The 26,613-nt window shown below is 36.7% G+C and overlaps 1 protein-coding gene across 6 annotated transcripts in view; it reads left to right on the top strand.

Annotated features, from left to right (window-relative positions):
- The window catches only part of RARS2 (arginyl-tRNA synthetase 2, mitochondrial), a 55,950-nt gene that overhangs the window by 19,245 nt on the left and 10,092 nt on the right, over nt 1-26,613 (top strand). For 3 of the 6 annotated variants that reach the window (XM_040627523.1, XM_040627525.1, XM_040627526.1), the window contains 8 exons: nt 178-261; nt 6,455-6,549; nt 9,752-9,807; nt 12,398-12,481; nt 14,090-14,134; nt 15,205-15,281; nt 24,421-24,579; nt 25,915-26,021. In XM_040627523.1, coding sequence (XP_040483457.1) covers nt 178-261; nt 6,455-6,549; nt 9,752-9,807; nt 12,398-12,481; nt 14,090-14,134; nt 15,205-15,281; nt 24,421-24,579; nt 25,915-26,021 — 707 coding nt within the window. The remainder of the gene's footprint in view (nt 1-177; nt 262-6,454; nt 6,550-9,751; nt 9,808-12,397; nt 12,482-14,089; nt 14,135-15,204; nt 15,282-24,420; nt 24,580-25,914; nt 26,022-26,613) is intronic. The other 3 variants (XM_008687445.2, XM_040627524.1, XM_040627527.1) reach the window with 3 other exon arrangements.

Raw genomic sequence — 26,613 nt, 5'->3', positions numbered from 1 at the left:
GAAAAGAAGGAAACTTGTCAGAGTGATGGACTTGAACAGATTGGCCAAGGCCCAGGTCCAGATGCCATGACTAAGAGATGAGATGCATCTGCTGCCTTTGGGCTCCAATTTGATAGTATTAAAACTACAAATCTCATTTATAACGTACTTATTTTACTTGATTTTTTATCTTTTCAGCTAAAATGTGATACAGTGGTGAGTGAAATCAGCACTGGTCAAGGGACTGTAAATTTCAAAATTAACAGAGAACTATTAACAAAGGTAAGAATGGGTTCTGTTCCAGCTATGCTCCTTTACTCACTCTGATTTAGCTACAGTGATTTTCCCCCAGTTCTTAACACTTTGCCTCCTCTTGCCTCAAAACCTTACACATTCTGATTCCCCTTACTGGAGTGCCACTCCAAATTAAGTCCTGCTTACTCAGTTCTTGATATTTCATGGGCTGTGCCTTTCTGTCCCCTTCGTTTATGTGCTCTACCAGCAATGGGTATCTCTCCTTCACAGAACTTACCATAGTTACTATTTTACATTCTTTTTATTTGATTAATGCCTCTTACCCTTTAAATTATAATTTCCATTTGGGCTTATAGCATCTGTTTTTCTCGCTATTGGATCCCCAGTTCCTAGCACAGTGCCTGGCATGCAGTAGGTGTAAGATAACTATTGTTGAATAAATAAATGAACTTTGTATTGAATACACGAAAAGTACTGCTGGTTTCAGCTCTCTGGTAGCCTGTAATCTGTTGGAAGCATTTATACAGAAGAAACTATAAGATAGCTTATTCTTTTAATAAAACAGGTATTAAAACAAAAAAAGTGGATTGATACAATAAGCATAAGAAAGATGAGAAAACTCAGGATGGCCAGGAGGAGTTGGGGAAATGACATAAAGGAATTGGGTCTCATGTGAGATTGTGGAGGACAGATAATGCTGGATAGGCAGTGGTATGAAATCTTTTGTTGAGAGTTTCATCTCAATTGAAATTTAAAATTTATCATAGTGCACGCTTTAGGCTGTTATTTTTTTTTAAAAAAGAAATATATACTGGCATTGAGTTGGTCGGGCTTAGTAATGCACAGCAGAGAGTCTGCTTCTCCCTCTGCCTCTCCCTCTCCCTGTGCTCCTGGGCATGCATGCTCTCTCTCTCTCTCTAATAAATAATAAACAAATAAATATTTTATTTATTTATTAAAGAGAGGGAGCATGAATAGGAGGAGGGGCAGAGGGAGAGGGAGAAGTGGACTCCCCGCTCAGTGGGGAACTCGACATGGGGCTCGATTCCAGGACCTTCGGATCATGACCTGAGCTGAAATCAGGCACTATAACCAACTGAGCCACCCAGGTGCCCCAACAGTCTCAGTTTTTATAAAAGCAGAAATGCAGCTCACCAGAGTGCCTACCAAACTCCAGTCTACTTCATAGGCAGCAGTATGTTACCTCTTTTGTTTTCCCTGAGATGGGAAAATGTGCTGTTAGATGGAGTTTGCCTTTCCAGCCAGCATAACTGACAGAGATATGGTTTATATATCAAGCAAGGCGTGTGTTTACTTAATAATTTAAAATTTCAATGGCCACAAATTTTCATGCTTTATTACAATGAACAAACTATGAGATTTTCTCTGATTTAGGAATGCACACTAGCTTGCTTATTAAAAGTATTCCCAAATCCTTCTCAGTTGATAGCAGAGGGACAAGATCTGGGCCTTTGAGGTCCAGCTACTCTTTCTCACCTGGAAATCCTCCCTTCATTGTAGCCTTGAGAGTCTGGTTGTTAGTGTGATTTTTATTAAAGGAACAAGCAGATTGCTCACAGTAGCCCTGCTCAGTGTCACAATAAACGTACATCCTAAACTAGTGAACACCCATAGACCTGTGTTGAAAAAGGAGTATTGAATGTACCTGTGTTGTAAGTTATAGTTTTTTAATGATAATTCTTGTTTGCTCAAAACCTAAATTCTACATCTGGCTCCATTATTTTCAGGCTTTAAGCAGTGGTCATTTGCATGTCTAATGAATTTTTGAGATCATAGCAAGAAAAAAATTCAACCCTTTGGGACCATTATTATTATTATTTTTTTAAGATTTTATTTATTTATTTCACAGAGAGAGAGATACCCAGCGAGAGAGGGAACACAGGCAGGGGGAGTGGGAGAGGAAGAAGCAGGCTCCCAGCGGAGGAGCCCGATGCGGGGCTTGATCCCAGAATGCTGGGATCACGCCCTGAGCCGAAGGCAGATGCTTAACGACTGAGCCACCCGGGTGCACCTGGGACCATTATTAATACATATTTTTACATAATAAAGTCATCAAGATTGACGTAGCCAATGACCTGTGTCTGAAACTTATTTTTCAAGCAGAGATGAATTTGTCATTGCTTACACATGTAGAAACTTAGCCTTGCATAAAACGTATCTGTTCATGCATTGCAATTGAATTAACATGGGCAGCACCAGGAATGATTTAATGTTAGCTTACGTTTGGATCACTAACTGTGGCAGTATAATGTCTTCATGTAAATCATCTTCAAACGTAGGAGACTAGAATGTGAAATTAAAGACAGTAGGAACTGCCAAATCACTGGAACTAGATAGTGAATTTTTCAAAGCTATAAAGTGGTATGACCAATTCATACATTGTGAAGAGCTGTCACTTTGGTACCAAGCTTCCGCCTGTCAGTAGCTTACAGATGACTTTCAAGAGTCATTTAGAATAATAGTTAATTCATTAAGGGGAGGGAAAAAAAGAAAATACAAGTTTAGCTAAAAAGGAAAAAGGCAAACAAAATTCTGTTTTTTAGGTGTGCCTTTAAAGTACACAATGGATAACATCATTTTTGTTTTACATGTACACATGTATTTCTTATTTGCCAAATTCAATTTTGCATGCTCTACTAAAACTTAAGGGGAAAAAAGAAAAAGAGATACTAGTTTAAATGGCTCTGATTCTTTATTATTTTGCTGACTGAGCTTAGGCCAGAAGGCAATAGATGCATTCAAGTCACATGTAGTACCAAGTGGCTGAACACATGGAAAGGATGAATGGTTAAACTCTTTTCAACTATTGACCAAAGAACAAATAGGTAGTAGTAGCTTCCTTAGAAGTCCTTACAAGCGCATCTTACATTTTAGTGTACCTGTCAATGAATAGATGGGCCTCTAGCTTATTCATCTATTGGAATATCAAGAAATTTTACTAGCTCACTGACATTCTATAGTTTAAAACTTTTGTGTTCCCACTAATTTAATAAACTTTCTGCTTATTATTTGCTGGGGACTATATTACTGAAATCTAAAGATAAAGTGGCATGGATTCTGCCCCCCAAGGAGCTTATGATCTAAAAGAAGAGCATAAAAAATATCACAGTATAATATGTAGTGGATATGATAATGTGACGGATGATGTAATGGAGGCATGTATAAGTTGCAGTCCCGTGTAAAGAAAGGTACGGAAGTCTGTCTTGAGGAGTAAAGAGGTAATCTCGAATTGGGCTAAAGATAAAGACTGTATCTGGGGCGCCTGGCTGGCTCAGTCAGTGGAGCATGCAATTCTTGATATCGGGGTTGTGGATTCGAACCCCATGTTGGATGTAGACATTACTTAAAAAATAAAACTTTTTAAAAAATCTTGAAGAAGAAGAAGAAGAAGAAGAAAATTGTATCTGGGAGATACAAGGGCAGGTATTCCAGGCAGAGGAGACAGCCTGAGCCAGAGTACAGAAGGTCAAGAACATAGCATCGTCTGGATTTCAGTGGATGATAGAGTATGGTTCGCACATAAGATGGCATGGGGAGGATATGAAATCTACAGTGTGAAGGGTCTTATGCCCTGCATAAGAATTTCAGCTTTTTCCTGTGTCATCATTTTCCATGGTCTGTTATGTGTACCACAGGTGGTACATTTGATAATTTTTTAGTATTATACTAATAAAATTCATCGCATTTTAATATTTATTACAAAAAAATAAGACCCTACCACTTCTACCTTGTGATTTTTATGGATATTATAATGTGCCTTTTAACAAATCGATTTTCTCAAAGTTAAAAAACAAAGGTGAAATGCATGTAAAGTAAAAATCAAACAAGAAATTGATAAAATCTTCCAGATGTTGGGAATCATTGAAGGAGTTAAATAGAACACAGACTTAATTAAATATGTATGTTATATAAGGAGATAGTTACATATTATTGTTTTGTTGTGGTTGTTTTAGTAGTGGTATAGCTGACAGATGATGAGGGTCTAAACCAGGGCAGAGGAGATAACTATAATGATAGTTAGGAGATGGCATGTGCATGGTTTGGTGATGAATAAATAGGTGGTTGATTATGAAGGTTGAAGGAAAAGGGTAAATTTTAGGAGCTCCTAGGTCTTTGGCTCGGTTAGCTGGGTGAGGGGGTAAAGTTGATGGAGATGGAGAATGCAGAAGGAAGAGGAGTATATTCCATTTGAAGTGCCTGAAATGTCCAATCTTGGAGTTGGACATACCAGTCTGTGGCACAGGAGAGATTTTATTAGGTAAGTAGTAGTTGAAGTCTTAGAACTTTATACCTAGGAGAAGTATGAAGTAAGGAGCTGGAAGCAAGAAGGGAGTACAGGGTGGGGAGTGGGGTGGCAGGCAGTAGAAGAGGAGCCTGCAGAGGACACTGAGAAACAAAAGTCAGTAGAGCGTGATATCGTTACAACCAAGGAGGGAGGATGGTTGCAAGGAGAGTAGTCATCAGCTAAGATGATGTTTGAAAAGTGGTCCCCTGGGGAGGGCAGATGATCAAAAAGGACTCTAGACTTTTGCCTTATCTTGTTTACTTTTTTATTTTACAAAAAATGTACTCATAAAAGTAATATATTAAACAATTTAAGCATTCTGTTAGGTGTGGCATTTCAAATTTTGATTTTGAGAGTACTTGGAGTGAAATAGTAGAGAAGGAGCCTCTTGGTAGCGGATGGATCAGATTATCAATGGAAGGTTGGGAAGTGAGGCACGTAAGATAGTCCTTTATTAAAGTTGCTTTTTTGTTTGTGCTAGACATATCAGTGAGCTGAGGGTCATTTGTTAAAGGAGAGTTTAACTTCCTGTGATTGCCTGTTGTAGAGTCTACCATCCATTACATGAAAAGGGATGGAAAGTGAAATGGATGCGTAGATGTTACCTTTAGAATAATCTGACTCTGAATTCTTCCTCACTAATATTTACCTCCCCCCTTGCAGTCTTGCAGCCATAGTCTTAGAGTAAATAATTAACATTTAATGGGCCCCTAATGTATGACAAGCACTATTCTCTTTAATGTCTCCATACATTAATCCTTTCTCTCTGTGTCCTACTATATAGTGTGAATGAAAGGATTATTATTTCTTCTGTGTCCTTGTGCAAATACATGCTGTTTCTGATCCTTAGTTTTTGCATCTATTAAATGGGAAATGTCCATTTTTAAGACTGTGAGGCTTAAAGATAACATAAAAGCATCTGGACTTTAACCTCGCGCTTTGTAGATGCTTCTTAAAAGTATTGCTTTGCTACCTCTTGCTACTTTCTCCGCCTTTTCCATCAAGTGGCCATCTTAACCAACTCTTAACGATAGTCAATTTTTCACATCGTAAACTATATATTTAGGACTCAGAATCCAGTTTGTGAAGCAAAACCAATATAAGAGTAAATAGCCTATCACGATAAATTGAAACCCCTACACTAAAAGATAAATACATTTATAAATAAACACATCACACCATTAGCAAAAAACGAAGTATGAATTTTGTGAACCATGTAATAGTTCTGTATACATTTCTAAAAATGAACCTAGAATGTTTTTGTTGTTTCTGTTAGGTTTCCTTGTTTTTTATTTATGTAGCCAGTAGGCATTTGAATTACAGTTTTGTATTTGTTTTCTACCATTTCTTGTGATCCTTAGTATTACAGAAGTAGCAGCAGCATGCAGTAGTTAACACATTAGCTATGGAGTGAAAAAGGTTTTGCTACATGACCTAATAGCAGTATGACCGTGGGAAAGTTATTTAACTTCTTTGTGCTTCTCTTTCCTCATTTGTAAAAATAATACTTATGTCCTAGGGTTGTTGTGCGGATTAAATACATAAGAAATGTCAGAACAGTGCCTGGCATATAGTATACATTCAATAAATATTAGATGCTCCTTCTGCTTTTGGTGTCACTATTTGCTGTGGGACTTTCAGCAGTTACTTAACCTCTCTAAACTTTAGTTTCTTTATCTGTAAAATATCTATATCATTGGTTCCTGTAAGAATGAATATATGTGATGTATAAAAAGGGCATAGAGCCCCCATAGATGTTAGTTGTTCTTATTACTGTTCTGACTAGCATTAGCAACAGAAGGTGGTGGTACTGACAAGGCTGTAAAATTCTCACTTCTGTAAATTAGAATGAATAAGCGTAGTAATTAAGAATACAGCAATTTTTTTCTATATTCCATGCCTTTTGCTTTTCAGACAGTACTACAACAAGTAATCAATGACGGCTCAAAATATGGATTAAAAAGTGAGCTTTTCTCTGGGCTTCCCCAGAAGGTCGTGGTTGAATTCAGGTGAGTACCTATTCATCTTATGTGTTGGTTAATCAAGGTAGCTGGGCAGGTAAGTGTTTTACCATTATCATCTGGGGCCTCAGGAAATTACACATGGAAACATAGAAAACCAGTGAGATTATATTATTTTCTTAATATTACAGTGAATTGATCACTGTACCATGAATAAAACTTTTGGACTCCAATAAAAAAAGTCTGGTGATTATGGGCTTTTTTTTTAATTAAATATTTAATAGTTAACTTTTTTTTGGAAGAAATAGTTCTTCCATTTTAGTAGAGTCTTAAAGCTGAGGTAATGGTTACTATAATATTAAGAATTTTAAAGTAATGTGATTGCCGAAGAACAGAGTCTTGTAGTATTTATAATGTATATATTTTTAAATTACCGGAAAAATAGCTTGAAGTTTTTATATGCCTCTAAATAATCCTCATAATAACTTTCTGATGTGCTATCAGTACAGTACATCCATCTAATTTTTGAACTGTTTTTAGGTAACCAAAACAGAAAGGGAACACTTTCAGAGCATAGCTGACCAGTTGACAGTTCATGGAAGAGATCAGAGATACTCTATTTTATTGTATTTGCCTTCCTAAAAGTGAAAGTCTTGATGAACTGTTTCCCCACTCGGAAAGTTAGAACTTGTTATAGCCTTTTGTTTTCTTAACTATATATTCCTGTGGAGAATTTTTAAAAATTGATGAGGGAATTATTTCAGGTTTCCTAATTCTTTATTATAATTTATTATGGTAACAAACTTAGTTATGATTAGCCCCTAGATAACCAGAGGCAGGAGTAGGTTTTATGGATTCCACACTTGTACTGTCTCTGCCATTCTTAAAAAAGACAGACTCTCTGTCTTAAGTAAACTTGTTTGTTTATGACAAGACTGATTGGTGAGTAAACTCATGCTCTTGTGGAGTAAACAGATTTTATGAGTAAGATATCTTATACTACCAATACACCCCAATCATGATATTTTAAGTTGAGTTTAAACATTAGTTACATCACAGAAAGGATATGGACTTCATGAGGTCATCTTCACACCAGGAAGGAATTACACTAAAGCCATCCCTCAAAGAAAGTTGCCTGCCATTTTTGTTGTCTTTTCTTGTATAACAAGCTACTCTAAAATTTAATACAGGAATTGGCAAAGTTCAGCCCATGGGCAAAATCCAACCCACCACATGTTTTTGTAAATAAAGTTTTATTGGAACATAGGCTTGTACTTTATTTACATGTTGTCTACAGTGGCTGCTTTCATACTACAATGACGGTTGAGTAGAATTGAATGGAACAGTTGAGATAGAGACCAGGTGGCCTGCAAGCCTAAAATTTTCACTGTCTGATTCTTCACGGAAAAGTGTGTCAGCTCATGATTAGTGTCTTGAAACAGCCATTTTAATGTTCGTGACTCCGTAGATCACGAAATCAGGGATGGCTTGGCTCAGTGGTTCTTTGACTTTCCTATTATGTGTAGCTCTGGTCATCCAGAGACTGTACTGGGGTTAGAAATCCAGGTGGCTCATTTACTTGTCTGGCAACTTAATCTGAAGGCTGGCCAGGCATCTCTCTCTCCCCCCCCAGTGTCTCTCCAACTGGCTTATTATTTTATTTCATAGTATTTTATTGTCATTTGTTAAAAAATCAACTTTATAGGAAACAGCACAGAGGATCATAGGGGAAGGGAGGGAAAACTAATGGGAAGTCATCAGAGAGGGAGAAAAACCATGAGAGACTCTTAACTATAGGAAACAAACTGAAGGTTGCTGGAGGGGAGGTGGTTAGGGAGAAGGGGTAATTGGGTGATGGGCATTAAGGAGGGCACATGATGTAATGAGCACTGGGTGTTATACGCAACTGATAAATTGCTGAACACTACATCTGAGACTAATGATGTACTATATGTTGGCTAATTGAATTTAAATAAAAACATGTTACCATGAATAATTTAAATTTAAAAAAATTTAAAAATCAACTTTATTCTGCTTACTTTAGTCCTCCTTTTCTAGTTTCTTAAAGGAGAACCTTAGGTTACTTACTGGTTTGAAACCTTTCTTCTTTTCTAATACAAACATTCCATGCTGTAGATTTCTGTGCTTCAGCTCACAAATTTGCTATTTAATTTGCTAGGGGTCAACTTTTTTGCTCTCATTCTGTCAGGAATCACAGTCCTTCACTGTCCAGTTTATAAAACCAGTGTTTCATATATTTTTCTGGTTTTATGGTTGTTTAAGGCAGAAGGGTAAATCTAATCCTTGTTATTCTGTCTTGGTGGGAAGTGGAAGATTCCTTATTTTTTAACCTATAGAAGGACATTTGCTTTCTTTCTAAATAATAAATGAATATTCTTGTAGAGTCATAATTCTACAGTTGTGCACATATTAATGTAGAGTCAAGTATTTAAATTGTAATACCCTTTATATAAGGCTTTAGAAACAGATCAAAATTAAGCTCTCATTTTACCACTCTTATCTGTGTTCATGTTAATTTATTTTTTTCTAATATTGAGAAACTTGTGAAATTTTCAAACATACACAAAACACAACAGTATAATTAAGTCCCACATCCTTCTCACTCAGAATCAAGAGTCATCAAGATATTGCCACATTTGCTTCATTTTCCTTTTTCTTTGTTGCCTCAGTTCCCTCATCTGTAAAGTAAGAGATGAGAGATTACCTCACAACTCTTACGAGTATTAAATGGGTTAATACGTGTAAAGTGCATGAAACTGTGCCTGTCAGGTAGTGAGTGCTCTGGAAGCATTTGCTGTTGTTAAATTATTGATGACAACTTTTGATAGATAATATCCATATGAACAAAATTTCTCTGAGGTCAGTAATTTTTAAGAGGATAAAGGGTTTACAGCTGGCATATGAAACTTAATTCCCAGTAATGTGCATTGTTTTTGTCTCAAAACAATATCTCTGAATTTCCTCATCCTTTTTATCCTTAAATGTATCTGCTTCCTAAGTGTGCCATTTCTGTGGATGGTACTACCTCATGAGTGACAGGATCAGTTTCACTAAGGATGATTCTGAGTTCTAATTTAGCTTTGCTCTAAATTTCTAATTTTTCACTTATCTTTGCCCTAAATTACCAAAGGCCTTAATCCCCAATTATGCTAAACTGTGAGGCATGACCTAGTTCATTTTAGAGCTTTTGTTCTTAGAACAGAAATATAACTTTCGTAATTATTTGCAGTTCACCTAACGTTGCCAAAAAATTTCACGTTGGACATTTGCGTTCTACCATCATAGGTAAGTGTCGCTAGTTTCACAGAAAATACTAAACATGACTTCGGGGCTGTATTTTATAATGCATTCTAATGCTGTAATGCTTAAATAACATAAGGCAAAAAACAAAGTTCAGATTTATATGAGCTTGATGCTAATTAAATATTACATAAAATGGGAAAAATTGGTTTAGAGGTAAAAAAAAAAATTTGTTTCAAAACCAAAAGATTAACTCAGAAACCAATTTTAACTGTTAGGTTTGTTAATAATTTTAACTTTTTAAAAATACATATGCATATGGAGAAGATCTGACAGATGCAAAAATGAAAACAGTTATGTGGGAATGATAATCATAAGAGTTTTTTGTTCATATACTTTATTTTAAAAAAGAAATGATGTTATACATTAATTATATCAATTTTAAAAAAGAAGCTCAGTCTCAATCATTTGAGTACTAACTGGAGCTTTCAAGATTGGAAATTGAAGTAAGACTGTTCTAAGAAAGATTGCTATTGGGGCGCCTGGGTGGCACAGTCGTTAAGCATCTGCCTTCGGCTCAGGGCGTGATCCCGGCGTTATGGGATTGAGCCCCACATCGGGCTCCTCCGCTGGGAGCCTGCTTCTTCCTCTCCCACTCCCCCTGCTTGTGTTCCCTTTCTCAGTGGCTGTCTCTCTGTCAAATGAATAAATAAAATCTTAAAAAAAAAATAAGAAGAAAGATTGCTATTATACTTCATAGCTATAATGCTTCAGTGTATATGTATGTGCTAAGATTTTCATTTAAAACATGACATGATCCACTAGCGTAATTTAAAACCTGCAGTTAGAATTGGAAGAGACTTTGAAGTTTATCTCATGCAGTCTATCTTATGGTATACAAATCTGTCTATTGCATGCTTGAGGGAGAGTCATTTAACCTGTCGTTTGAATATTTTTAAGAATTGGCACAACCCGCACTTTGTGGCATAGATCATTATTGAACTGGAGTCACCTGTCATTGTTGGAAAGATCCTGTGGGGCATTTTGAGAGAGGAAATGGTAGGACTTGATTTTAAAAAGAATATAAAAAATATACTGTATATGAAAAGCTTCATGAGTAGGTCAAAACTATAGGAGTGAGTAAATGATGGACAGAACGTGATAAAGTTGTTTAAAGTTGTTAAGGAAAAATTTGGACCAGGAAGAGATAATACTGAGAATTTATTTACCATGTTCAGTGTTTTCATGTATTAGCTCAATTAATTTCACAACAGCCCTGTTTGGTAAATTTGGTTAACTGTGGTCTATGGAAACTTACATACCAGAAGTAACTTTTCCAAAATCATTCCCAAAACCCTAGGTTTGTGTCATTTGGTTGATTTGCAAGATAATAAGGTGCTAATTAAAAAATTAATTGAAAGTAGGAATACAGTCTGAGTAGCAGCTGAAGAAGGTTGCTGTAGGAACTATGTAGACTGGGAAAGTGTAGACATAGAGAAGCTGGAAGAGAAGTAGCTGCAGTAGTTTAAGTCAGATATGCATATTGGTGAAGGATTATTTGCAGGAAACTAAATGCACTGTTGTAAAAGCAGGCAAGGATTTATTACAAGATATTGAATAGTTTGCAAAGTTGTTGGAAGTGCTGAAGAAGTTTTGGATAAAGTAACATAAGTGACTCCCCAAATCATACCATAGAGCTTGGTCATCAAGGGTGCTTCTGCCTTTTCTGCAGTCCCTTCCAGTGGCAACCATGCTACCACTGTCACAGGAAGCTGCCGCTAGTCCTGTCATGCCTTCTAGAATTCATATTAGCAAAAGAGGCAGCCCCATACCCTTTCAGTTCCCTTGGAGGTCATATGACAGGACACTGTGCTCTCTATTAGCGATGCCACCAAAAAAAACAAAAAACCCTCCACAGCTGTGCCTTTCATAAAAAAATAGAAGTAGCTTCCCTTTCACTTCGTTTCTGCCTTCTGAGTCTCATGCAAAGTGTATCTGAATGCGCAGACATGAATGGCTTCTGAAACCCTAACTGCAGGAGATTCTGAGAAATGAAATTTTTAGGCTTCCAGCCTCTGCAGCAGGTGAGGACACACTAGGAGAGTGGAGTAGATGTCGAATGTTAAACCAGTATCAGTAGTATAGGAAGATGAAGTTCTTGGACTACCGTGTACTCTTAGGGAGCAGGCATGAGGAGATGGACTTCAGGGATTGGAAGAAGGAAGAGTGAGCTATTGAGAAGAAACACTGTATGGCTCTGGCTCTTTCGGGCATAGCCAAATTATTTCTTCTTAATTACTGAGATTCTGTTATTTTCTGTTTTTGGAATTGCAGTTATTCTAACATGTATTCCCAGCTCCCATTGATGCTTCTGAAAATTCAGTTCTTGTGAAAATTGTGAGATTCTTTTGAATAACTGCCCCCAAAATAATTCTCTTCTCCCTTTCCATAGCATAGATGAAAACACCATAATGAATGTTTTAGTAAAAAAAAAAAAAAAAAAAAAAAAATGAGTTGGTAAATTTTATCAAAACAAAAAAACTTCTGTGTTATGCTTTGATAATAGAAAAGCACATGGTTCTTATGCCAAAATGGATAACAAGAATGAGAAACCATATATTTTGTTGATTACTAGGAAATTTTATAGCAAATCTCAAAGAAGCTTTAGGACATCAAGTAACCAGAATAAATTACCTTGGAGATTGGGGCATGCAGTTTGGTAAGTAAGTCTGAGATTTGATATTTCATTTCACTGTTAAGTTTAATTTCTTTTAATATTATGTCACTTGATCATGACAGTATAGGAGAATCCAATGGACAAAGTGTGCCTCTTACCTTTTTTTTTTTTCCCTAATGGCTTTTTGCATAAAGCTTGTTTTCTATTTGTTAGAGTAATTCTCACCACAGAAATAAGTTTGAGGGAGGAAACTTCACGCATTCAGAGCAATACCTGAAAAATACAGGCTTTTGTGGTTTTATTAAAGAAAAGTAGCTTACATGTGTCAAATGCAGAAGTGAATGTACCAGGGAAGAAGTAAGTCTAGCTCTGTATATCCTTCTCAACTACAACCGTGTCATTTTTAAAACAAGTGAAGTCCAGCCTCCCTGGGCCATCATACATGGAAGGTTATCTGTTGTACCCTGAGCCAGTGGTGTAGAGGAAAAAGAAAGTGGAATACTTGGGCTCCTTCTTAAATTGTACAGTGGCAGGGGGTCAGAAAGAAAAGAGAGGAAGAAAGGAGTGAGACCCAAATAGTTGAATGCCGTAAATTATCTCTAACGTCCTGAGTTTACTCGGAACCATTCCTTGCTCACAGTACACCAGTAATCAAGGAGGGGCAGGATGAAACGAAGTTGCTACGGTAGCGAAGTACTGGTAGCATGTGATACGCAAGATTCTAAAAACCTCTGGCAACTACTGTGTGTTTTAAGATCCAGCCCTAGTGTCACACAGACTTGCCTACATCTCACATCATGACGTTCCTAGTATCCAGCTCTACTCACATACGCTTGTCATAGTCTGTTCTTATTTGTGTGCTTCTCTCGCCTGCCATATGATATGTTCCCTGATGGCATGGACCATGTCTTGATTATTTTTGTGTCCATAGTGCTTGGCACACAGGAAGCACTAAGAGTGATGAATGAATCCGTCCTCAGAAGTATTTTATAGTACTAATCCAAAAGAAAGGCTAGATAATATTTTAAAGCTTCTATAACGTGCAGCGTGCACTACCAATTCTGAAGTTCACTAATACTGTTATGTTCTATCATATCTAGTGAAATGAAATCGGAGTTTCCAAAGACAGATTTATCACGACCTTCTCTTTCATTTCAGTTAATAAAAATCTCTTTTAGACTCTAAAAAGCGTAGAACTTGAACCAATTATCACTGCCGTTAGTATTCATTGTGGAGGAATCAGTAAACATGCCCTGCATTTTAAAGATCCATCTGCAGTTCACTACAGCTGGTAGTCAGAGGTTTAGGCTCTAGGCTCAACAGTCAGATTTAATAGATGGCATCCACTGTACATTAGTTTAACCGATTTATGCATTTCACAGGCATTAGCAAATATGGTGATTATGGTATTCTTTAATTTTAGCTACAGAATTTTATTGCAATGTTTCTCTAAAGAACTGCTACGGCTAATGATCTGTCTCCATTTCCATTATAACCATCATTGTTGAAGAGTTTTAATTTTGGGTGTTTCAGCTCTCTTCTGTTGAAAGTTGGCAGATAGTTTCTAAGCACAAACTTAGTATTTGAAAATATATTAGGTTGAATGTTAAATGGGGATTGGCCTTTACTTTTCCTGTTTCCGTTTTTTAGGCACTGTGGGTATCCTTCCACATTCCGCTCCCAAGACCCTGAATTGTAATCACATTTGCTTTTGCTTAAAGTGAATAGGGCTGGTACATTTTTCAGTCATCCTTCTAGTTCTGTCTAAAGCTTCAAAATATTTTGTATCTTCCGTGTTCAGTAGCATCCCACTTTTTGCTGAGCCTCTATAGAAAAATGTTGGTCAGCAAGGTCCCCTGACAATAGCTCCTTTAGATCTGAAGCTTAGTAATTGATATAGTTGTAGAAACAGGTTGGTTTTTAAAATAATTAAACCACCTTTTATTGCTCCTGACCCCAGGCTGCATATATCCTTTTAAACTGAAATTGTGATCATCTTTTAGCAAGAATACCTTAAGAATATAAGTACTCATAGTCTATTACCTCAATTACTATTTTAAAAAAAATTAAGGTTCAAATTAACACTAACCCTGAATGCTGAACTTATAATCAAAGACAAAAAAAAAATCATTGACAAATATAAGACACATATATAGCCAGATAAAAAAGAATTTTGTTGATCAGTCACCTTGAATGGAAGAGGTAATCAGGTATGTTTTGAGTTTTATCTTTTATATCTTTTATGTTCTCCTTCAGTTATTGGTTTAAGAACTCATAACACCAAGCCAATTTCTACCTTTGTTTTATTTTAACACCTGCAAGTTTAAAAAGAAAGTTCTGAAATCACTTCCCATCAGTTGGTTTTCGCAAAGTTTAAGCATCCAGTTTCTAGCATCATGATGTCCTTCCCCAGGATAGCTGTTTTATTTTGCTTGTTTTATTATGTCTGCTAGGAAAGTGTTGGGCACTGTTAGTACAAAGACAGGTTAGTCCTAGACTCTGCCTTTTATGAGTTCATAATCTATTGGTGTCTGTGAAGTTAATTGCAGTGATCTATTCAATATAGTGAATTTGTGATTCATTACATTGAATTTAACTTATGTGAGTTTATGGGGTAGCCGAAGATGATAGCATGTGTTTGCAGTGCTCTCAGGACACATAATTATGAGAGCTTGATCTTTTGATACAACTATACCTGTTCCCTGCCATGACTGTTTTCTACTGTTCCATTTTATAATTTTTTCATGTACGGATTATTGTGGTAGGTCTTCTGGGAACTGGCTTCCAACTGTTTGGCTATGAAGAAAAACTTCAATCCAATCCTTTACAGCATCTCTTTGAAGTAAGTTGGCAAGAAACAATAGTAGAAAATGCTTCAGTTTTTTCTTTTCAGAGTCCCAGGCAGCTTGGATTAATTTTAATCCCAGAGGTTTTAAAAATATTCCTTAAAACAAGGAACCAAAACAATTGAAAATGTTGCTTTTAGTTTACTAGGGAGTTCTTTTCGTTTTCATATCCATGTTTTCTTATATTTCTGTTTTAGTTGATTTGGGACAGTATTTCTCTAGGTATAGAGTTGTCTTAGAATAAACACATAAGATAACAGATTCAACAAAGAAATTTCTCTAATTTTTTTTTGTCGGTTGCTATGTAACTGCAGCTGTCTTCATGGCAATAACTATAATTCTTTTAGACTTGAAAAACATGATTATATACTTTTTTCCTCTTGTTCTGTGGGGGAAGATACATGTGTTTCTCTGAATGTATGTGTGCTTTTTTCCTTTCTTGTTGCCTCCTTTTCCTGGCTTTTGCCCAGTGTGAACTCCTTCCTTTTCTGCCTCATTTAGTCCTTGGGTACTTTGATTCTCTGTCCTCAGTTTTTCCTGGAGTTCATTAGTAAAGGTCTTCCTGTCCAGTTAATCTCCAGGGATGTGTTTCCTTTTCATCATCCTGCTTGTTATCTCTGCGGCTTCTGGGCCTCACAAGAAGAAACACTGATACAACATCAGCTGTGTTGGTGTCGTTCTAGGGATCGACTAAAGCTGTTATACCTGTGTGTGAGGAAGAGCACTTAGCAAAATAATGCTTTACTTCTCTGGCCAACGCTACCAAGAATGCTTCATCATTTTCCTTTTTGATAAGTGATTTTTGTCCTGGGGCTTTGTAGTTAAATTTAACAAAAATCACATTGTAATTCTTAAAGACCTTTAAGGGTTTGTAATTTCCTCCTGAGTCCAGGCCTGCACTGCACTTTAAATGCCTACATTTTGATTTAGAATATTAACCAAAAGATTTTTTTTTCTCTTTTTCATTGAGTTTTGTTCATAGGCAAGAGTTTCAGAATTAGTAATTCTTTATGGTTGTCTTTAAGTAAAACGTGCCACCTTAGTGCCTGGAATTTTTATTGTATTATTTTTTAAAACTTGGAATAATGGCAAGTATTTTTTTTTAACACAAGCTTAGTGAGCCTTTCTTCAGCTCCAGGCCCACAAAGACACCCGTGCCACAGAAAGTACAAACACCTCCCTCGAAGATCTTATGTCATTAGGAGAACATTTTTAAGAATTTAGAGTACAACTTCATATGAAGTTCCTATCTCCCACCCCACCTCAAAGGTTTTATTTAATCCCGAAAATAGTCTTTGTTGCTCATAATATTTTAAATATTTTAGTAAAGTCTGTTCTCAAATTCCATAGAAACTTAAATGTATGTTTCTTTCTATTCAGTGTACCACAAATCTTCAGGCTTTTGAGCCTCAAAAAGTGGGAGATTGCATATCTATACAGAGGTTGTTAATTGATGGGTGGACGAAAGGAAGGAACAAGGGCAGGGGTACGTCTGTGAATAACTGAAACCTCGAGGAACAGTGGCATTGGTTTCATTAAATGTTCTTTGTCTAAAACTTCATAGGGAAGCAGCATTTATAAACAAAAGAGAGTAAGTCAAATACACCCACCTTGCTGTTTGTAATATAAGATAGAAATCCAGTAGGGCGCCAACTGGCTCTCTTCCTCCTTCCTTGGCAGGACAGAAAAAAATGCAGAGCCTAAAGTGGCAGCCTCCAGGTTTTTTTATCTTTGTGCTAATTTTTGCAGACCCAGTTTTCATTTTAAAATAATAGTTGTCATTGTGGATTACTTTCAACAAAAACGTGTAGCATAAATGAGGAATTTTTTTAATTTTTTAAATTTTTTTTATTTTTTAGCTTTAGGCACATATTAATAAATGATTTTAGCCTGTTCCTAAAAGAAAACCTGTACTTTGGTTGGATCCCGGGTTTTTCCCTTGTCAAATTGTAGTTAGTTGTAAGCTTTTTGAGAGGAAGGAGCATGTTTTCCTAATCTTTTATTGCCAGCCCCAAACACCATGCCTGTGTTAAATTTTGAATGAATTTGATCTTATGGTTCTTTTTGTCCCTTTCTCTGTCTCCCACTTAAACTTTTCATAGTGTAGGGATAGAGGGTACATACCTCAATATCATAAAAGCCATCTGTGAAAAACACACAACAAATATCATTCTCAATGGTGAAGAACTGAGAGCTTTTCCCCTAAGGTCAGGAACATGGCAGGGATGTCCACTATCACCACTGCTGTTCAACATAGTACTAGAAGTCCTAGCATCAATCAGACAACAAAAAGAAATAGAAGGCATCCAAATCGGCAAAGAAGAAGTCAGACTTTCACTCGTTGCAGATGACATGACACTTTATGTGGAAAACCCAAAAGACTCCACCCCAAAATTGCTAGAACTCATAATAGGAATTCAGCAAAGTGGCAGGATATAAAATCAATGCACAGAAATCAGTTGCATTTCTATATACCAACAATGAGACAGAAGAAAGAGAAATTAAGGACGCCATTTACAATTGCACCCAAAACCATTAGATACCTAGGAATAAATCTAACCAAAGATGCAAAGGATCTGTACTCAGAAAACTATAGAATACTCATGAAAGAAACTGAGGAAGACACAAAGAAATGGAAAAACGTTCCATGTTCATGGATTGGAAGAACAAATACTGTGAAAATATCTGTAGTACCTACAGCAGTCTACACATTTAGTGCAATCCCTATCAAAATACCATCAGCTTTTTTCACAGAACTGGAACAGATAATCCTAAAATTTGTATAGAACCAGAAGAGACCCCAAATAGCCAAAGGAATGTTGAAAAAAACAAACCCGGTGGCATCACAATTCTGGACTTCAAGCTATAATCATTAAGTTGTGTAATATAAATCCTACTGTATAGCTTCAGGAAAGAACTAACTATTGTAGGATACACTAGTTACCATTCTTCAGAATCTAACTTCATCATGCAGTATACTGATGAAGAACCCAAGGGCCAGACCCAGGATTCTGGCGTGGGCAGTCTGGTTCCCAAGTGCTCACTGCACTGCCCTGCCCTCCACTGGCATTACAGAATGCCTTTCTGGCCCTTCATTTCCATTGGTTGTAATTACTTACATGACATTTTCCTTTTTTCATCCTCAAATTGCTGTACCAGGAACACAGTTGGTAGTTTACTTGTCGCAGTTTCACCCTTCCATCGCACCTGTTCTGAATTTGGCTTCAGCCATCCGGTGGCAGTTTGTGCCCTACCTCCTTCTGATTGGCACCACGATCAGTGCCCCCCGCCCAATTTGGGTTTCTCAGTTTTTGTATGTAAAAATTATAGGTTAGTTTTTAGTATTTCTTTTTCTGTGATGAAAATATTTAACACCTGCAGTCATTTCTCTGCTGCATTCCATTTTTGTGCTTTGTTTCGCTACTGGTTTTTCTATGTACCTATAGTCATTTTTTACCCATGATGTCTGGCTGTATTATGTGTGGACTTGGAACTTTTGTTGGTCACCATTTAAAACCTTTTATTTAGTTCTGATTTATTGTCATGAAACGGAGGAAGTGGTTTTATAATAGTTTATTCCCCGTGAATTAGCTTATAAGTTAAATAACTAACATACTTGCTGTTTAGAATTCACAGTATTGGTTCAAGGAAAACATACATAATAAGCTTTGAAACATGTATCAAAAAGCCTTTCCACTTTCAAAAAAAATTTTCTTATGGTAAAAAGTTAACAAGTGTTAAATCTAAATCCTGAGTATGTGGATGTCATCATTTACTTTTTTACTTGTTTTAATGATAATTTTTTAAAGTAATTTCTCAGGGTTCCTCCTAGGTTTAAACTAAAATGGACCTCAGGGCACCTGGGTGGCTCAGTTGGTTAAGCATCCAACTCTTGATTTCAGCTCAGGTTGTGACCTCAGGGTTGTGAGATCTAGCTCCACATCAGGCTCCGTGCTGGGCATGGAGCCTGCTTAAGATTCTCCCTCTGCCTCTCCCTCTCTCTGTCTCTCTCAAAAACAAAAACAAAACCATACTTGAATGGACTGTAATAACATCTAACACTGTTTTAAGAATGTATAATCCAGTCTCTTTTTTTTTTTTGGCTACAGAAGTTTTTAGAACTTGACTCATTGCATAATGCTTATTAATAAGAATTTTGATAATCATAGAAATGCCTCCAAAATATGAGCAGCCTCTCATAGAGATAAATATTATACCAATAAAGCATGCATTAACACTGTATCCTACCACTGGCACTTATAAAGGTAACATGATATATTAATACAATAGTATAAATTTTCTCTTAAGTTCATAATGACCTCAAAAGTATTTATTATTTTCACCCTTCCCCTTTGTAAAATGATTTGAGGTAATTACAGTGATGGGCATTTAATGAAAGGACATAGAAAGTCAGAGGATAGTATATTGCTAGATAGCAGTATATTAGCGGTTTGACCCCGAGTTTCCCTATATCAGTAGCAAAAAAGGGGGGGGAGGGTCAAGTAGAAAATAGGGCAAAATCAAAACACCAAATTCACGAGTGATAATATTTACTTGCTCTCATTGTTTAAATGTGGAATAGTATCTATTCCTCAAGAGACCATGTTTTTCCTAGCTTTAGATTCTCAAAAAAAATTTCACAAACTTAAAATAATTCAAGACTAAATCAATTCTAGACACATAGGGGATTATTTATGCAGTTAAAAATTTTTATTTTATAAAGACGTGAATTCAAGAGTTCTTTATTTAGGTCATGTTACTTTTCTCCAGAGAAAGTGGTGGTTAGTTTGGGGTGTATTTTACTCATTATAACACTTACATGCAAGAAATAGCTCTTAAATTATAAGCCTAATTAAATCTGAACCCAGCCATACTTTTGAGAGTGGTTTTAAGAGTCAACTTAAGTCACTGTTAAGGATTTCTCATCTCCCAAATCACAGAGTTCTCCAGGCTCTAATGTGCATCTCAGGATGGGCATGGAGGCCTTTCCTTTGCTTCAGTCCACACTGGTCTTGACTGATATGCCCAGTATGCAAGCCTACATAATGACCTGGAGGCACACAGCTCTGCTTGTATGACCAACCTAACCTGGGAGATCCTTGCTGTGGCCCAGTTCCTTAGGCCTAGAGATCAGCCTCCCTGTGTGGGAATACTGCAAACGATTTCCCTCAGAGGTCCCGCTGCCACCCCAGCGACTGCCCAACTTTTGTTTTTCCTGGGAATGTTTCCCTATCCCCTCCTCAATCTAAGCAATTCTCTTTTCCTCTCTCCTGGCAGCTTTTCTGCTTTACCATTGCTCTTGACCATCTTCTCCAAAGCTACTAGCCTTTCTCCCTAAACCCTACACTTCTGAGGGTTACTACAGTGTCCATTGTCCTCTGAGTGTTCTTAGAACAAGGATGGGAATACTGAGTAAGGCCAGAGTACATGTTAATAGTTCAGTAATTATCACACCCCGTTGAAGTGTGCAAAAAAAATTTTTTTAGCATGAGAAATGTGTAACACTGTGTACTATTACCTAATATATAGAAGTTAATCCTTATCACCCTTGAATAAAAGAATAAGATATCATGGATATTATTATAAACAAGGAATAAAAATGGGAGATTACAAATATTGAAAGAAGATGAATAGACTAAAATGCCTTTATATGCTGGTAATGACATACCAATGAAGAGAAACTTGATAATCACTTTTCAAGTTTTTTATCTAGCAAGTTTAGATTTTATTATTAACTGGTATATTGATCTTTTAAATTATAACTATTAATTTGTTTGAATTTCTTTAATGTTTAGTTTAACATTAGAAATCCATCTCAACCAGCAGTTCTATAAGAAATTTCTGATCAAGAAACAACGTTAAACTAACAATGAGCTTGCTTGTTTGAATTATAATCATGAATTCATTGTTTTTTCTAAAAAATGAAATCAAAATTAAATGCATTTTATGATAGAAGACAAATGTATAGTTAACAGTGTCTTTAGTGTCTAAGTAATGCTAACCATTCTTAGCAGTTATTCTCCATTTAAAGACAAAAATAACCAGTGTTGGGGTTAGAGCCCTGTACCAAAGAATTAAATTGTGTCTGTGTTGCTAACGGTATTCTAGAATCAAATTTAAGAGAGTAAGAGGGCATTACATACTACTTTCATTTTTTGCACTTCTTTGTTTACGTATGGACAGATCATCTTAAGAGCTGACTGTAATTATCTTAATCAGTTAAACTAGAAATAAAATGTCATGTGCCTTTTGGGAATACCATCATCTAGAAATAGTGAAAAAGTTAATATTCCTTTTAAAGTCTTAAACACTTAGTTTATTCCATAATATATTTCAGCTCACTTTTGCATTCTGGTAACTAAAAGAAAAATTATTTCCATCCTCAAGAACATTTTGCTTAAGCGACATTCTTATTATTAAACCCAAATTTAAAATTTCCTTTTTATTCCTTTTGTGTCTAGATCTAGCCTCAAAAGGAAGCTGTCTTCAAAATGCATACTTTTTTTTAATGCATACTTTCTAAGCATTAAAAGTTTGTGGTAACTAAATTTAAAACTGTCTATAATTTCAGAAGTACATAGTATTTATTTTGTGAAGGAAAATGCATTTCTTTTCTAAAATTGTGATGAATGTTAATAATTATAGTTTTATATTGTGCATTTACAGGCAGATTGTTAAGTGCTAATTAAGGCTCTTCTCTTGTTCTGCTTAATAGTGCCAGTTGATTTTCAGTAATGTTTGGTTTATAACTACAAATTGCTGAAATGCCAAGATTCTTGGGTTTAGTTTTATTTTTTTTTAATTATCTCTATTTTAAGTTTTAAGGAAGGGAAAAGATTCTGGTGAAGTTTTTTCTAAAAATCCTCTTATCAGTAGTTCACATGCATATTAGATTTTTAAATGTTGGCTATCTGAGTTTGGAGTCCTAGATTTAAAAAAAAAAAAAGCCTTTTCTGAAAACAAGGATATTTTGTGTATGTTTGCTTATAAATGGTGTGAACATGAGTGTGTGATGGGGGTGTGTGTGAAAGAGATTTTGAACCACAAATCATTTAGAGACCTATGTATATCATCATCTTCTGTTGCTAACTTATTCTGGACTTATTTCATAGGAGCACATGGAGATTAATTTTCTATGATATGTGTGCCTGGTCTTCTAAGGTCACCACCAAGTTTGGTAACTCATTAAGAGGACTCATAGGATTCCACGTATAGTTGTGCTCACAGCTATGATTCATTACAGCAGAAGGATGCAAAGCAACATCAGTAAAGGGAAAGGCATATGTGGTGAAGTCTGTTGGAAACCAGGTCTAAGCATCCAAGAGTCTTTTCCTAGTGGAGTCACACAGGATACACGCAGGTCTTCCTGCAACAAACTGGAACAGTATACATGAAATGTTGTCTGCCAGGGAAGCTCATCAGATGCTCCATGCCCAAAGTTTCTTTTGGAGTTTGATCACGTAGGCACCCTCTGCTTAGCATGTTCCAAAATAGCATAAACTCTATTGTTTTCATAACTTAAGCATAGTGACCCACTCCTATCAATTAGGTTGGTGGGAACATTTCCCAAATCCAAGATCCCAGATGCCAGCCAAGGGCTAACCTTGCGAACAGGACATTTTGAGGATAGCAGTCTCTGGTCTGCTATATTAACTCTTTTCTGCACAATGTGCTTTAAAGAGGAAAAAAAAATTAGGTAGCTTTAACTTTTGGGGGGAATATTTATTCATTTAATTCTGCCATTCCAGTAACTAACACAAACCATCTATGAAAGGTAAGGCATTTTGACCTTGACAGAAATGTTTAATGCCCTGTTCCTTTTGTTTGGTGGTATCTAGTGGGTATAAGCCACATTACAGTTGTCCCAGTGTACTTACTCTCCAGCAGTAAAATCACTTTATCTGCCATTGATATTTTGATGATATTACTATAACAGTTTAGATTCCTCATATTTCTTTGGTAATTTATTTGCTGATTTTTATTACTTTTATGCTACTTTCATAGCTTTCTGGAAAAAATATGAGGAGAGTAAATTTATCATTCATGTTTCATCCTGTAAGTGAAGTAAAATCTTTTTTTTGAGAGGGAAAGAGAGAGGGAAAGGGAGGGAGAGAGACAATCCTAAGTAGGCTCCACACCCAGCGCAGATCCCAACACAGGGCTCCATCTCACAACCCTGAGACCACCACCTGAGTTGAAATTAAGAGTTGGACCCTAACCGACTGAGCCACCCAGATGCCCCTAGAAGTAAAATCTTTATATGCGTAACTTCAGTACTACTTGAGGTGCAAAGTTGATGTTTCAGTATCATTTATTAATCTTGCATTTTGGAGACTGGAGTACTATTAACTAAACTGTGAACATAGAGTCATAGAAATGGAAGAACCCTTACTAAGCAATCCAGCTCCATTGCTGTCACTGGGTGGGGCAGAACTAAACCAGCCAAGATAGATGATGCAAAAACACTCCAGAAGTAAGTGGTCCCCACAGTTCTCAGGAGCCTAAGTGGGAGTGTAAGTAAGCCAACTATCCAAAGGTCTTCCTAGATCAGCTATTTTCCTAGTCTTTTGCAGATTTAGAGAACAGTTTTAAAAATCTTTCTTAAAACAACTGCCACATCAATCTTTGGCCTTGTCTTAGCCAAATTGAGCCATTCTACTTTCTTTGATCTTTTCTCAGAGAAGTTGCAGCGGTAATAATTTGCCTTTTTGTTAAAAAAAAAAAAAAAAAGAAATGCTAGCTTAATCTAACCCAGGCATTCTTAACCTAAGAGTCTGTGAATTTGGAAGGGAAGTAAAAAATTACACATTTTCCCTAACCTTTATCAGAAATTTAGCATTTTCTTCCATTACAATATCACACTTTAAAAAAATAATAATTGGATAACTATTTCAATGTATTATTTCCTTTATAAGCATATGTGTTTTACTTTACGCATTTAGATACATATTGAGAAGGGGTCTATAGGGTTCAATAAGGGCCCATGGCAAAAAAAAGAGGGGAAAAAAAGGTTTTACTCTGATGAGGGCAATGGGCTAACCTTTAAATGAAAATTATCAGAATTGTGTTTTGTTTTCTTCCATTAAAGGTAACAGTGACTAATGTACTTTATTTAATGTACTGTTGTGCTTTTAGGTTTATGTACAAGTTAATAAAGAAGCAACAGATGATAAAAATATTGCAAAATCAGCACATGAGTTCTTCCAGCGATTAGAACTGGGTGACACGCAAGCACTTGCACTGTGGCAGAAATTTCGGGACCTCAGCGTAGGAGAATATGTGCGGATTTACAAGGTGCCCACCTACTCTCCTGCTCTCCTGTGATGGGTTGCAGCTCTTGACGGTACTACCAAGTAGTGAAGTTGCTTCTTTTTTTTAAAATGGGCTCCATGCCCAACATGGGGCTTGAACTCATGACCCTGAGATCAAAAGCCATATGCCCTGCTGACTGAGCCAGCCAGGTGCCCTGTGAACTTGCTTCTAAAGCTCGTGTTTTAAAACTTAGATTTGTCATTCAGTTGAAAATTAGGACTCAAATAGTATTCTTTGAGCTGGAAGTTGGAGCTTCGAAAAAATCCTATGAACTTCACAGGCAAATATCAGCTGGCATTCTGGTATTTGTTTCAGTCTGGCTTCTCTTTTCTCTCTTTTCATTCCTTCACTTTTTTTTTTTTTTTAAGATTTTATTTATTTATTTGACAGAGATAGAGACAGCCAGCGAGAGAGGGAACACAAGCAGGGGGAGTGGGAGAGGAAGAAGCAGGCTCCCAGCGGAGGAGCCTGATGTGGGGCTCGATCCCATAACGCTGGGATCACGCCCTGAGCTGAAGGCAGGCACTTAACCGCTGTGCCACCCAGGCGCCCCTCCTTCACTTTTTCTTAATCGTTTTTTTCTCCTTTCACTTCCTTAGGCCTGTATGTGATACATATAAATTTGTTCATTTAATAAACATTTTAGGGGGTGGGAAAACAACAGTGAATAAAAGAAATATGAGTCCTTCTGTCATGGACTTTACAGTCCAGCATGGGCACAGAGAATTAACCAAATTAAAGACCATGGGAATTCAACAAGAACATATACAGTCTGTTAGGTGGTAATGATGCTATGAAGAAAAATGAGGCAGGGGAGGGAAGATGGAGTATGCTGTCTGTGGGTTGAATGAAAAGAGTTTTGTCAAAGAAACCCATGCAGCTGGAGTAAGGACGCAGGAAGAAGAGCAGAAGGAGAGGAACGTGAAGAGGTTGTAGGGTGGGGCCTAATAGGGGACATTGTCCAGGGTGGTCCCGTCTAGCTTCTTGCTGTGCTAAAGATGTTCGGTGACGTGCTGTCCAGCCACTAACCTCAGGTGGCTGTCGAGCACTTGAAGCATGAGTAGTGTTAAGAGATTAAATTTTCAATTTTATTTAATTTGAATAGCCACGTGGGCCTAGCAACTGCCGTATCAGACAGCACAGTACTATTGTGAGGACTTGACTGGTGTGGGAGGAGTTATCAGAAGGTTTGATGCGAAAGAGTGACTTGTTCTTATTTTCCCCATCTGTGTGACAGACTATAGAGTATCCTGTCTTGTCTGAGGGCAAGATAATAGGACATTTAAGTAACTTTCTTTTGTTTCTGAACCCTTTTAGCGTCTAGGAGTACACTTTGATGAATACTCCGGAGAGTCATTTTATCGTGAAAAATCTCAAGAAGTCTTAAAGTTGCTGGACAGTAAAGGACTCCTACAGAAAACAGTGTATGGTTGGGTTACTTTTCTTTAGTAAGGTTATTTCTTCTGTGAAAAATGGGTATTGGTATAGTCTCAGGACAACAGAATGTGGTGTGCAGCCTTCCTGGCATTTTATAGTGCTTTTTCCTGTTCAAAGTACTTTTCTACATACAGTCTTCTGCTGCCCATGACAAAATCCTGGTAAGGCTGGAAGAAGAGTTGTTACCTGCTCTTCACATATGCAGAAACTGAAGCACAGAAAGTACAAGTGACTGACCTACTGTCACACAAGCTGATAATGATATAACTGAGAAAAGGAAATAGAAATTGCATCTTCTTACTCAACCCTGCCTTTTTAAAAAACCATATCCTGTTCAGAATGTATTTAAGGCACCTTATGTAAATAGGTACAATACAAACTTTTGAAAGAGTAAAATGAGGAAATCAGGAAGCAGAGGCAGAAAAACTAATACAGAATCGGGAATGATAATGGCATGTTGTATTACACGTACTGGGATGCTGTTCCCTTACTTAAGGCAGATTTCTAATTTATCTTTGACCTTCCTGTCAGCCAAACAGAAGTAGTACCAGTCATAGGAGCCCAAGCATCTGTAATACA

Source organism: Ursus maritimus, unplaced genomic scaffold, assembly GCF_017311325.1.
Source record: "Ursus maritimus isolate PB19 unplaced genomic scaffold, ASM1731132v1 scaffold_13, whole genome shotgun sequence".
In the NCBI taxonomy this organism is placed as follows: Eukaryota; Metazoa; Chordata; class Mammalia; order Carnivora; family Ursidae; genus Ursus; species Ursus maritimus.
The sequence above is the reverse complement of the archived record's forward strand: the minus strand, read 5'-3'. Positions and strand labels throughout refer to the sequence as shown.